Raw genomic sequence first — 14146 nt, forward strand, 5'->3', positions numbered from 1 at the left:
CTGGTCGGTGATCGCTGGGATCTCAGTGTCTGGCCTGCATTTCTTCCTGCAATGAAATGGGGTAAAACTCAAACACCAAATCCATGTTCCTCTTCTTCCTCCCATCAGTGTCTGGTCCAGTTTTCTGTTCAAGGAACGCTTGGCCTGGAGAGCCCAGCTCCCAGGCCACGTGGCCTGCTCTAATTTCCTGGGCCCTAATCTCTCCCAGCTCCTAATGATACAGCTGGTAATAGGATTGTGGCTTCCGTCTGGGGCGGCCTCATAGACCATGGCTGTGGGGCTGGCCACTAGCGCTTAGCGACTCTGACCACCTGTGAGCCGAGGAGCTGGTGCCCCAGCGCAGACCCTGTGCCCCTGGCTGGCGTCTCGTGCATGGAATGGTGCCGTGCCCCATGCCAGCAGGCCCGGCTCACCATGGTGCTGGGTGCCCTTCTGGTGCGAGGCAGGGACGTGTGCCGGCGGAACGGACTGCTCATCCTATCGGTGCTCTCTGTCATCGTGGGCTGCCTCCTCGGCTTCTTCCTGAGGACCCGGCGCCTCTCACCACAGGTCAGCTCCCCCCGGAGCACCTTGGGCCCCCATGAGGAGGAGGGTGTGGGCCAGAGGAATCCTGGGCTCCCCCACGCCGCTACAGTCATTTTCTCCTCGGTCCCTGTGGTCCAGTCTGTAACATGGGTGTGATAAACATCACGGGGCTCAAGCGAGGAACCAATAACATGGGTGAGGAGTGAGGGTGCGCTGGCCTGGCTGGGCAGCAGGGAGGCAGGGAAGCCCTGTTAGAATCACTGTGGGGCTGAGAGCTGCGGAGGATCGGGGAGTGGGGTCTTCAGAGAATAGCCCCTGCCCAGCTCCTGTTACAAGAGGTCCAGGAAGGGCAGTGGGAACAAGAGCAAGCCACAAGTGTGAGGGAGATGTCGGGGGAATGGCTGCTGGAGTGTACAGTGGGAAGCAGGGGCCAGAGCTTGGCGTCCTGCGGGCCCAAAGACATGGACCTGGAGCGTCTATGAACTGCTTTTGTGCAGAAGAGTAATCCGTCAGATCTGAGCTTTGGAGAGGTCCTGGGATCCTGAGGGCAGGCAAGGGTGGAGAAGACAGGGGTGATGCCTGACTTTGGGCTGAAAGGGGCAGGTATGAGAACTGCTCGCAATGAAGGAACCTTCAGGATGAGATGGTGGCTGCAGGTGGAGCTGGGAGACAGGGGCGAGGCAGGCCCCCGGCTTCTGGCCCCGGTAATGGCCGGGGTGAGTGAAGGCGCATTGCGTAGGGAAGGTCCTGTTCTCTCCCAGCCTCTGCTGTGGGGGAGGGGGACACGCCATGAAGAAAGAATTGTCTCAACCTTTGTTCAACTGGGGAAGACTGTTCGGGACAGGTATAGAGAACTCCTATGGGGACAGATGGGCTTCAGCTCCAAATGCAGCCGAGGATTTATAGCCAGTGAGCACAGTGAGGGCTCAGTGGATGGGAACAAAGAGGACACATCCAGGGTGGGGAATCAGAGATGGAGAGTAGTAAGAGTTTTATCAGATACAGAGGGGGGAGTTAGGATGAGGGAGTTCTTACTAAACTGGCTCAGCAGGATTTTTGCTACAATTGCACTATGCAGGCCAAGGAGAGGGTCTCAGAGAAGCCAAATACAGCTTGGTGGAGGACAGAGGCTTTGTCAGTGGGCCCCTGGAGTTCTGGATCCCATGATTCCTCTTCCAGCAGCGCACTGGAGACGCTGAGACTATCTCTACAGAGGTGCTCCAGGCCTCAGGCTTGGTCTTCCATGGAAAACAAAATATCCCCTACCTGGGAACAGAGCTATTATTTCTTTAATAAGCCTGTTAGAGTCTCTCTTTTTTCTGTACCAGGAATCGAACTCAGAACCTTGTGCTTGCCAGGCAGGCGCTTGTGCTACTAAGCTATAACCCTGACCCAAGCCTGTGAGATTCTGTAGTCAGAGGAACCTGAACTTTGTGCTAGTAAGTGGCTGAGCAAAATCCTCTCCCTCTCTCTCTCTCTCTCTCTCTCTTCTCACTTTCTCTATCTGTAAAATGGGGTGGTGGCAGGATGTGTCCTCGAGAATCATAGGGAGGGAATAGCATTGGCCAATGTTACATAGTAAATGCTCACTGAACATGACTTCACCCTCCCTCCTCTGTTTACCCATCAGGGTCCCACCTGCACAAAGAACCATCCCACATTCCACATCTCCTACAGTTTTCAGGCCTACTGACATCTGAAATAACAGTGTGGGTTTTTGTTTGTTTTTGTTGTGGTACTGGGAATTGAACCCAGGACTTTGCAGGCTGTCCCTAGAGTAAGAGTCTTGCCCCATGCTCATGCCCCGTGCCCTCCTCTCTGGTAACCCAGCTGCTGGCTCCCTTGCTTCATAGCTGGCTCCCAGCTATTTATTTAAGGCTCTACTTCTCCCACCAGGCTGGGAACTGCTGAACAACACATGAATTTTCTTGAACCAAATATGAGTCTCATGCAGTGTGAACAACATGCTGAATTAAACTGGCAATGGCACGCACAGCCCACAATCTGCTGCGTTCGATTTTCCTCGGTAACAAATAACATGTTTCCTGCAGGAAGGCCATTTTGTGAAAACAAATTGGAATGCCTATTATTAAAAGCCAAGCTCCTCTGCGGCCCCCTGTGCCAAAGCTGCCTTGCCCATCTGTTTAGACCTGCAAATGTGTTCTGGTCTAGATTAACCTGCCAGATAAACTGAAGGAAGGATGTGGAGTCTTAGAACAATCATTTCACAGAAATTGGCTTTCTTAGTGTCTTACTTTGAAATCCAGGATTTCTCTGTTTGATCTCTTTGCCCGTGACTCAGAAACTAAGACTTTCTAACTTTGCGAGCTTATGCAACAAGCAAAAATCATAAACAATTTGGAAAATGTTCTATTTGTGGAGAAGAGCTTACAAACTCAAAGATTCTATCTTTGGATATAAATATCTCATCAAAAACATACAGACCATTTGAGACTTCCAGTTAAATGGTGGGGAATTACAATTGCATCCCTTTTTCTCTCCCTTCCTGGAAGTCCAGTAAAATACTGATGGAATCATTTAAAGGAATCATCAAATTTTGGAATTGAGATCAAATTTTGGAATCACCAAAACCTATGAGAATATAAAAGACAATAGTTGATGGTGTAGTTTGGGGTTTTACAAGGGGAACAATATAATAGTGGACGCATGTTTTATAAGATTATAATAGTCACCCAAAGAATCATATACAAAAAGAGAGTGCAGGAAATCTGTCCACACACTAAAGACCAAAGAATCCAACTGAGGGTCTGGATCCCACGATAATGTCCTACATGGATCCAGCTGAAGACCTAGAGCCCAAAACAATGCCTCCCATGAGTCAACTGGAGGCCTAGAGCCCATGACAATGTCTTATGCAGGCCTGTTTCACAGATCTGCACTGGGAAGGCCCAAGGGTCAGTGGTGGAAACTAGAAAGTCTGTGCCAGCAGAATGAAGGATCCATGCTAGCAGGCTGAGAGAGCTAAACTGGAGCCAGGAAGCAACGCTCAAAGTAAGAACCAGAGTTCCCCCCGAAAAGTACCACAGCCATCCTTATCATTAGTGAGGTCCCGAGCTCCTTTGATGATGAGTTCCCATCAAGTTCCCATCAGGAAAGCCAATTCGACAAACTTCTCCAGAAGACTGAGCAGGGCACCATCTCCCCTCCTGAGCCAGGAGGCGATGCTCAAGGTGGGGACCAGAGCTCCCCCAAAGCGAACCATAACCATTCTCAGCGACAATGAGATTCTGAGCTCCTCCTCCAACAAGAACAGCTGAGCTCATCAGGAAAGCCAGCATGACAAACTCCTCCAGCAAAACCAGCAGCTCCCTATAGCTTCCCAATAGCTTCCAAACAGCTTCCACCAGCTTCCTAACAGCATCTACCAGTTCCCAACAGCCTCTAAGCTTCTTCCTCTCCAGTTCTGCCTCTTATGCTGCTGGCAACAATCCTCAGGTGGGCCTCCCACACCCAGCACCATGCTGACTCAGTTCAGCTGGGTGTTACAAGTTGAACACCAGTTGTCATCCACCACAGTTGAGAAAGGAAGTTAGACTATACTAAATCAGGCAATATGGGAAGTAGAGCTGTACAACCTCATTCAGCAGAGGGCAGAAAGCTAAAATCTTCCATCTCCGGAAGAAGAAATCCAGACGGGCTCTGGGTGCTATGCTGTAGCAGGTTGAGGTGTGTGTGGAGCTGAAAGCAAAGACATTGGCTGGAATTTGTAGCCAAGGTAATCAGAGTGCAAGGGCCCTATGGTCAAAGGACTCCTCCTCCTCCTCTTCCTCCTCCCCTTCACCTCTCCGTTCTCCTCCTTTTGCCCAAGGAGCTCAAGAAGCCTGACAGAGGGACAGGAGGCCTACCTGTGTGTGCTGGGGTGCGGGGGTGTGGTGAGTCACATGCTTCAGACTCATAAACAGACATCTGCATTTTGGGTGTGAAATCTCCAGCACAGCATCAAGAGAGCTGACAGCTTGGCTTAGGCACAGCCTCATCCCTCAAAGGTCAGATGAGGCCTCTCACTGAAGCGTCAGGGGAAAAGCCTCCAAACTATGCTAGAAAGGACATTCCTCTCCTATGGCATCCACCCCTAGTGAAAACGGAAGCTCATATCCGGCACCTGCCCTGAGGCTGTCAGTGGACAAACCTCGTGCACAGTCACAGAAGCCAGTGCCTCGCACTTGCCTGTGAAGAGGAAGCCAAAGTCACCAGAAACATGAGGGAAACTGCACATGGGAAAGACAGAAACCAGAGAGAAAAGAGGGTCTCCGATAACGCAGAGACAATGGAGAGCAGAAGAAATCTTTTCTTAAGATCTTTGGAGATCTGAGAGAAGGTACAGTTACCATAATGAGGAATGGGACGTAGGGGCTGGGGCGCAGCACATGGTAGGGGATGTGTTCAGCACACGTGATGGATGCCCTGGGTTCCTTCAGTCCCCATCACCACAAAGACAAAAGGCTGAATAGGATGCTACAAGCAAGGAAAAGTCAGAGAAGAGGACCGAGCTGTTGGAAATCAAAAGTAGGAAAACCAAGATAAAAAACGTCCATAGCTGGGATAGAATTGTAGAAATTTCTCAGGAAATAACACAAAAAGATGAAAATAGAAAAAGAAAATATAAGAAAAGGAGCATGTGCAACATGCACAACTACCTAGAACAGTTTTGAAGACAGCCAAAGAGTGAAAAGTATAGTGAAAAAGAAAAAAGGAGAAAGAGGGAGGGAAGGAAGAAAGAATGAAGGGAGAGAGAGGAGGAAAGGCAAGGCAAGGCAAGGCAGGAGAGGTTTATCCTGTACCATGGCACATCATCATGAAATTACAGAAAAGTGGAAATAAACAAATGACCCTTAGGTGGTTCCAAGGGACTAAAACAGGTCTTGTGTGAGGGATTGGAATAAGGATGGTGTGACCTTAGGATGGTAACACCATCCTAAGCAACACTGGAAGCTGAAGACAAAGGAGCAATGCCCTGAAAACTGGGAGGGGAAATTATTTTCGACCAAAAATCTTACATATGAAAGAAGTAATTCCACATCCTCCTGCCTGGAAAAGGGGCCCCTTGGACACTGCCAGAAATAGCAAATTTGCATTAAATTTAAACTTTACAAACAGCACAGTCAGTTAAATTAGACTTGCAGATAAACAATGCAACCGTTTTAAGAACAAGTAAAGAATGAATGATTTGTAAGTAACTACACATGAAAGAAATAATTACTTATTAGAAGTAAGAGTAAACAAAGTCATTTCTACTCATGTAAGGACTCAAAAATTTCCCTCCCATCTGCCTTTCTCAGGGAGGTACCAAAGGAGATGTTCCACCCAAACAAGAACAGAAAACAAGAAACTGGGGTACAGGATAAGGTCCCAGAATAACTGCCACGGTGTTGAGAGAACAGGGTGACAAGCTAGAACAGGAAGCAGAGAACTGTTGGGCTGATAGATAACAGGAAATTAATGTTCAAGCGTAGAAAACGATCAGGCATTTAAGTAGACAGATTAACATGTTTAGAAGAAATTAATGAGTGGTACACAGAAAACAAAGCAAATGTCACATCAATTAATTAACTTTAGAGAAAGAAATGAAGGTCATATGAGCCACGAGGCATGGTTGTAGTACAAGACTTGGCTCAGATGTGAACAATATTTGATGATCAAAATACTGTCAGCTTTGGAGCTTGACTGTAGTTCTGTGGGTTTGGACTTGTCTAGCATGTGTGGAGCCCTGTATTAATCCTCAGTTATCTATCTATCTCTATCTCTATCTCTATCTCTATCTATATCATCTCTATCATTTCTTTTTTTGTTTGTTTTTGTCCCCCCTACCCCCTCAACCCCTGTACCAGGGATCAAACTCACGACCTTGCGCTTGCCGGCAGGCACTGTGCCGCTGAGCTAAATCCCCAGCCCCATCTCTATCATTTTTATCATCTCTATCTCTACCTCTATCTATCATCTATCTATCTTTGGGTACTGATTTACCCAAAAATTAATATAAATATAAGTGAACTAGGAAGTAGAAAAGGGAGTAGGTAATAAGCCCTCCTGGATCTTGGCAGGGAAGTTTAATTGTCCCAATGGTAACGTGGGAAGTAGCATTGAAACTATACTGTTTCAAAGGGGAGACAGAGTTGAAGGTGTCTGTTCTTCAACTTTGGCAATTTTTGGAAATGGAGATCAAGAAAAGAGGAAAGAGTTGCCTTTGTATCATCAGAGCACTATTTAAAGAATATACACATAGATTAAAGTTAACGTAAAATACGTAGATCTGATGAATATAGTTCCTTAAAGAGCAAAATTGCTGGTGCATTTCGACTCCATCGTGTGCAGTCGTTCAGCAGACAGGTCACCTCCTACTCCTGGCTCAGCTTCCTTGTCTACAAAATGAGTGGGCTGGACGAGGAGATCTCTAAAAACCCCTTGGTAGCACCAAAATTCTATAATTCGGGGCTTTCAAAGCCTCAGGTCACTAACAAATCGTTATGTTTGGCACTGGTTTTAAAAACTGCTTCCAAGTACGAAAGGTAACCTGGAGAGTATTTCCAAGTCCAATCGCCAGCCTCACCCACATCCTCCTGTCCGGAAAAGGGACCTCTGTGTGCACTGCCAGAAACAGCAAATTTGCATTACATTTAAACTTCACACACAGCACACCCAGTTAAATTAGACTTGCAGATAAACAATGAAACCGTTTTAAGAACAAGTAAAGAGTGATTTATTATCTGAAAATTGAGCCAGGCTTGGTGGTCTCTTCTGCTTCTTGTCACTTAGGCTCCTGGGACCTGTTTTTGGGTAAAAGCTGATCAGGTCAGCATTTGGGGCCCAGGAAAACTCAAGGCAGGCCAGAGCCGGCCAGCAGCTCACAAGGGAGGAGAAGTAAGAGCTCTTCAAGGGGTTTTTAGAGCTCTCCAGAGTGGTTCTCAGCATCCCATCCACCTCCCTTTCTGCATTCTGAGGGGAAAGGCTAGAGAGGGGAGCAGCCCCATAAGAAACTGGCTCACCGTCCGCTAGGACCCACTCTCCCCATGAACTAGCCTGGGAACTTTCCCAGGGATGGAATTAAGTCTTGTTTTTGTGTCCCCAGTGTGGTGCTTGGCCTTGTGGCTTTAGGGAAAAGAGCCCTGCCCCCCTCCCACTCTCCGTCTGCTGGATGGGGCGGTTTTACACCTTGGAGAGGTGGGTGAGGCGGGCAGATGAGGAAGAGCTGTTATCTTCAAGGAGTACTGAGCATCTTCTCTCCTCCATGTGCTATGTTTGTGTGCATTTTGTCATTCGGGCCTTCTAGGGACACTGTGAGGTGGTTATGATCCTCTTGTTACAGGTGAGAAAAACTCCGAGATGGTGTGTAGTGTGCTTAAGGCCACACTGCTGCTATGTGGAGGGCAGGGGTTGCTAGGACTGGAACACAGCTGTTAGGCTGGAAAGCCACTTCTCTTGCGCTGGGCTCTGTGCCCATGTGCCAGACGAGACAGGCTTTGAGGGGTGAGGAACTGAGTGCTGAGGACTCTGCACCGCCCACCGTAACCCCAGCTCCTGCTGTGTTTCCAGGAGATTAGTTACTTCCAGTTCCCCGGAGAGCTCTTGATGAGGATGCTGAAGATGCTGATCCTGCCACTGGTGGTCTCCAGGTGAGAGGCAGGTGGGAGGGGCATGGGCTTTTTCCTCAGCCCCCTCTGCCCTGTGAGGGGAGGTGCTGCTCCCAAGGCCAGGGACGCCGGTTAGTGGCGCTAGATGCTCTTTGTGGGATGCTCTTGCCGGCAGCATTCAGGACTGAGCCTTCTAAGCTGTGCTGAAACACCACTTCCTTCAGGAAGCCTTCCCTGCCCTCAGGCCCACAGTGGGTATCGGCTCTTCTTTAAACACCCTTAGAGTCACTCACAGAAATGGTGAATCTGTCAAGGCTGCCAGTGACCTGCGTGGTGCTGTGTCCAAAGCTCTCTCCATAGAGCAGACACCGTGAGCCACTCTTCCCCTCCTGGAATACCCCCTCACCCTCACCTGGTCTCTACCCGTCTCTGACCCTCCACCCGTTACTCCCTCTGCTCAGCCCCTGCATGTCGCAGGTCCGGAGGCCTCTCCTCACCTAACCTCATGGCTCTAGTATGATACCCCCCTCTCCTGCAGCTCCACAGCTGAATACCTTGGGAGCTTTTTGGTATCTGCACTTGATGTTTCACAAGCATTTCAGGTTCAACCTCAGAATCTTGACATTTTGCACAGAAAATGATTCCTTCTGTCTCCTGCTGGCAGTAAGAGGCAGCTCTGTCTTCCAGCCCTCTGCCTTTCCTTTCCTCACCCCACCGCTGGGTCACCAGCAACATGAGCTGACTTTGCCTCTTCAGGAGAACGCAGCTCCACTCAGGGGCTGTCATCCGTGCTGCTACAGGACTCTACTGCTCTCCTCTCTGTGGTTGCTGCTCCTTGCCGTCCACTCTCCACCCAGTGGCCACAGTGATCCCATGGGAAACAAAGCTCTGCCATTCATTTACCTTCAGACACTCCCACGGCACCTAAAATAATCTTCCAATTATTCACCTAGTCCAAGGAGGCCCGGCACAGTCTGTCCTACCTTCTCTGTCTCACGTCACACCTGCCCCAGTCCCTTGGGCTTCCATTCCTAAAGCAGACCAGACCTGTTCCCACCTCAGGACACCTACTTGCTGTTCTTTCTGCCTGGAACACACTTCCCCAACATCTCACACCCCTTCCTCTTCCTCTTTCTTGTGATCTCAACTTACCCATCACCTCCTGGGAAAGGGCCTCCTGCTCTGCTCCTTCCTACCCTTGGTACTGTTCTTTCTCACCCACAGCAGCTTCATTCCCTGTTATTCTGTACCTGTAAACTTGCTGCCTTGTCTCCTCACCTCCCACTGGACTGTGAGCTTGGTAAAGTCGGGGAAGGCACCTGTGGACATTCAATCTGGTTGGTGAGCACCTGGCCAAGTGCCTGTGCAGAGTAGGTGCTCCACATAGCTGTCTGATGAGTGGATTGTTGCATCAGCAACGTGCACTGTGCTGTCGCGGCCCGGCCCCTGCGCATGCCCAGGTGAGCAAGGCTTCTCTGCCCCCACAGGCTGGGGGTGACACTGGTGAGGAATCAGTGCAGCCGTGGACTCACAGGACTCCTGCTCTGCAGCTTTGTGCCCCTTTGCCATGGCCTGTCCTCAAGGGACGCTGCAGAGGCGGAGCCCCCCTGTGGACCCAGGTGTCAGGCTGACATGTGGCCCAACCCAGGGTTGCCATGTGTTTGCTGTGTGACTTTGTGCAAGTTGCTTAAGAAAAAGGTCCTGTTCGTACACCTGGGGCCCAGGGCCTAGAGCTGCCCCAGCATGGGATCTGGGCTCTCCGCTCCCATGACTAGGGGCCCAGCACGCACTCTCAGACACCCAAGTCTCTCCCCCAAGACCAGAGCATTTTCTCTTGGCTGGAGCCAGAAGCCATATTAACATGAGAAAAGCCAATGTGTTTATGGGTTCCATTTGTTTATTATACGGTTTGGGCTGGTGCAAAGCAACTGTGCCCATTAAAAAGAAAGTGCTCAAACATTTTCTAACCAAGGAAGAATTAAACCTTTGTTTAATGATGCATTTCTGAGCCCCAGACCTCCTGTCCCTGAACCATCCCTCCTTGGTTCTCAAACAGTTCTACAATCTGTCATCTCCCCTGCATGGCTCCTGAGGGGATATTCGCCATGAACCATGCCTGTACATGGGCCAGGCATCCTTCCCCTCCAGGGGCACCCTTATAGGGCAGAGTGCATTACCACAGCACTGGCAAATTCTCTTGTTAGGCCTCACCCTGGGCTAAGTAGCACAGAACTACCAGGGGCTCTTGCAGGGGTGAGTTATGAAGTGCCATAAGTGTTCTGATGATTTAAGAAAACCTGATCTTCTTGGGCTCTGACCTCCACCTCTGCTCAGCAGGAGGGCCCTGAAGTCAGGCTGGCCACCTCCTCTGTCCCTAGGCATGCCACAGGTTGTGTCCCCATGTCTTCCCTCAAGCTAAGCCACTACCATGAATGCCTCTCTCTTCCTCTTGATTTAATTGTAAGTCTCACCCCGTGTTCACCACCTACCTTTAGTTTTTGTCCAGAAGACCCTCCTTCATTAGTAACTATTAATGATGACCTATATCCACTGCCATCAACACCTGTAACCTGGATGCCTTTGGTGTCATTGGGTAGATGGACCCACGCTCACCCTCCACACATCTCATCATAGAAGACAAGCACCTTTTTAAGTACAGTGGTGACATCTATCCAAGCAAAAAAATCAGCATTCCTGCCTGGAATGACCATCCCGCTTGCTGAACAGAGAGGGGTCCCATCACGGGGTGAGACCCAGCCAGCCTGACACCTCCATGGAAAGGCTGGTATGCCAGATATTGGGAGGCACTGGGTTCATTTCCCCAAGTCCTGCACACGGGCCTCTCCCTGGTGTTCGCCGTCGTGGGTTGATGCAGGAGGCTGAAGACTGACAGACAGCAGAGAGGGGATGAGAAGCAGACATGTGGCAGCAACAGGAAGGGATGAAACCCTAGGGCCTGCCTTGGAGGACCTTGCCAGCTGGTAGGGAGACAGTCGCAGAGAAGCTCTATTCTGAGAAGGGAGATGCGGGAGCGGAAGGCGGGCCAGTGGGGCTGGGCCGGGGCCCAACTCAGTCTCTCCTCCCACCCCAGCATCTTCTAACTCTTGGGCCTCCTCTTCCCAGGATGTACTTCATCCCAGCACCTCACCGGAGCCCCTTTTCTGGCAGGCATGCTGCAGGCCGGCTGAAGCAGTCCCCTCTTGTCCAGCCATGGCCTCACACTCCCGTAACCAAGAAGTCTTCTTAAGAATCCCAGTAGCTCAAAGTCAGCACCTTCCCCAGGGCTGGGAGAGAGCACAGCCGGGGTCCCCTGGGGAAGCCTACAGCCTCGCTGGCTGCTTCTCTCTTTCCTGGCGATCTGTTGCTGGGTGTGATCCCTGCGGACTCGCAGACACCGAACAGCCTGCAGGCACCGTGCAGTTGTCTCTGTGGGTCAGCGGTGGGCCTGGCTGGGTTGCATCCTGCCCTTTGTCTCTCTGTCACTCCCACTTACGCTCTGTGCTTGGAGTGGGGTCAGGTGGGGTGGGGCTGTCCCTCAGCTTCTGACTTCTTCTAAACAAGTGCAGCACCCCTACCACAGAAAGCAACTTTATGCTTCCATCTGACTTCTCATTACCCAGCTTGGCACATAGCAGGTGCCCAATAAATGCTTATTAAATGAATAACAGGCAGTGGGAGGGTAGTTGGAGCAGAGTTCAAGGGAAGGTTCATGGCTAATATCTGCAGCATGACTAGGAGTTATCTTTTAAAGATGCTTGTGTTCTTGCAAGTTATGTAAGCAAACTACAACCATTTTCGATAACAGAGGAAAGTAATCATCCCATCATTCCACAACCCAAATTCTAAAGCAGTTATTATTTCTTCCATGTAAATGCTTGCTCTTAGTCTTAGCAATGATTTCCTAAGGTCTAGGGTGTGGTCCTTGGCTGATTAGCTCCGCAGTGTGACCGTGTTAGGCCCCAGAGCTGGTCAGGCCAGATCTCCGATTCTGATGCTGGCAGGAGGTGACCAAATGAACCAAATGCCAACTTACTTCTTCACAGAGATAAATGCCCTTGCCTAGGGGCACAGGTGCACACAGTGTCTGGCCAGAGCGTCCCCCCCTGCAGGCTAACCATGTGGAGGTCCTCGGTTAAGCCTGTTTGCTGACAAGAGCGTTATTCAATTGCACAGCCAGTGGGGTGAGGTTCGCCACTTTCCATTCAAGCCCCACCCCCGAGGCGTGTGGTGATGGGCAGGACCTGCTACAGCACGACTGTGTCCTCTGTCAGGACCCCTGGGCCACGGGAGGTGCTCGGAGGGGCTCCTTGGTTTACCTTGCAGCCCTCATCTCGGCCGATCCCACGTCAGTTGCCCCTTCTTTATTGGTGTCCAGAGCCTTCCTTTCCCATTCCCTCCACTTGTCCTTTTCACTTTTCATTTATAGACTAGCTCAGAAAATGGTAATAACTTTCTGCTCCTTTAAGTTCTTGGAGGATACCTTACCGTTACTGCACAAAAATAAATCTGCCTCCCTGCTTTCTTTGGTTTCCATTCAACATAATGTCGTGAGAATTTCCATGCTGCCCTCTCGCCTTGGGAATCCTGTTTTACTGCTCCACTTGGGACTGGAGCAGAGTTTGCAAAGCGGCTTTTTCACCACTAGCACCTGGGAGTGTGCTAGAGACACTGGTGGAGCGTTACCGCCCCCAGAGACTCTGGAGTTACCTCGAGCTCTGTTAATTACAACACTCAGCTTCTGCCACAAGATAGATACAGTGTCACCTGCAAACATACAAGGCAGGGCCTAGCAGGTGCTGTGTGTGCGTGTGAGATACGTGCACAACTGCCCTTATGGCCTGCTGCTGGGGTTGGTGCTTGCAGAGAACCTTGGGAAGGCAGCGGAGCCTTGTTTTCACACATCTCCAGACAAGAGCGACACAAAGAACCAGGGGTGGTTAAACCAGCATCTGGATCCAGCTACAGCCTCCAATTCTCCACTTGGTTTTTGCCAAGCCCTCCTCATTCTTCAATTTCTGAAACCAGGCATCACTCAAGGAAAACTGAATCCATGTGTTTGTGATTCACTGAGACTAAGCATGAAAGAGTGTTTTGTAAGCTCCACATCACAGCAAAGAAGCCCGAGTGTGCGTGGGTTTGTGTGGGGATGCGTGGTGTGTGTCTGTACATGTATGTACGGGATGTGTGTGTTCCTACGTATGCATTATTTTCCTTCCTGTTTCTTGTAAGAATTTTAAATGGCTTTTTCTAAGAATCAGGAAATCATGTTTGGCAAAAAAAAAAAAAAAATCTCCCTGTTCCCTTCTCCCCCTTGCTGAGGAACTTGAGTTTGGCAGAAAACTCCCAAACACCCACGTCTGACTCCTCGGAGATGGTCCTGGGCCAAGCAGCCGCTGATGTCTGGTTTGGGAGCCAGTGTGCAGGGCAGCTGCCCGGCTCCCCAGGACAGGCTTGGGTGGGAGGAGGCAGGAGGTGTGGGCAGCCACAGGGCCAAGTCTGTGGCCTGTGCTTCTGCGTTCTGCCCTCCAGTCCCAGGCAGCCAACTGTGCTCCGCAGAGATCTGGGAGCCTCCTGGTAGGAGCCTGGGAACTGTCTTTGGCGCACTTGCCCAGTCAGCTGAGAGCCTTACTCATCAAAAGAGGAAACACGACCCAGCTCTGGGCCATGGGCGGGTCAGACCTTCAGCCTGGTGACTCCCAAAGTCCCTACCCATCCAGACCCCATGTCCTTGCCCTCTTCCAGTTAGAGACGTCCTGCTCATCCTCCAAGGGTCCATTCAGCAGTCGCGTGGGGGAGGCTGGCCCCTTCCTCTCAACCACAGCAGTGCCCCAGGGCTTGGTGTTGTCCAGCTGCAGGCCTCACCACCTCAAACCCATCTCTTAACTTCCAGGACCTCCAGGTCTCTGGAGCAAGAGCTCAGAACGAGTCGGGTGAGAAGGTGTACCTCGGTCTGAGGAGATGGGTGTAATTCTGCAAAAGCTCCTGCTTTACCTCAAGGGAGAATGGCTGCCATGAAGGGACTCTCGTGCTAC

General features: G+C 50.5%; 1 protein-coding gene across 1 annotated transcript in view; it reads left to right on the forward strand.

Annotated features, from left to right (window-relative positions):
* The first annotated feature begins 372 nt into the window (after positions 1-372).
* The window catches only part of Slc1a7 (solute carrier family 1 (glutamate transporter), member 7), a 36855-nt gene continuing 23081 nt past the window's right edge, over positions 373-14146 (forward strand). Inside the window, exons 1-2 of the mRNA XM_005398562.2 lie at positions 373-549; positions 8077-8156. Coding sequence (XP_005398619.1) covers positions 373-549; positions 8077-8156 — 257 coding nt within the window. The remainder of the gene's footprint in view (positions 550-8076; positions 8157-14146) is intronic.

Source organism: Chinchilla lanigera, unplaced genomic scaffold (genome assembly GCF_000276665.1).
Source record: "Chinchilla lanigera isolate Chin_1 unplaced genomic scaffold, ChiLan1.0 scaffold00063, whole genome shotgun sequence".
Taxonomy (NCBI): domain Eukaryota; kingdom Metazoa; phylum Chordata; class Mammalia; order Rodentia; family Chinchillidae; genus Chinchilla; species Chinchilla lanigera.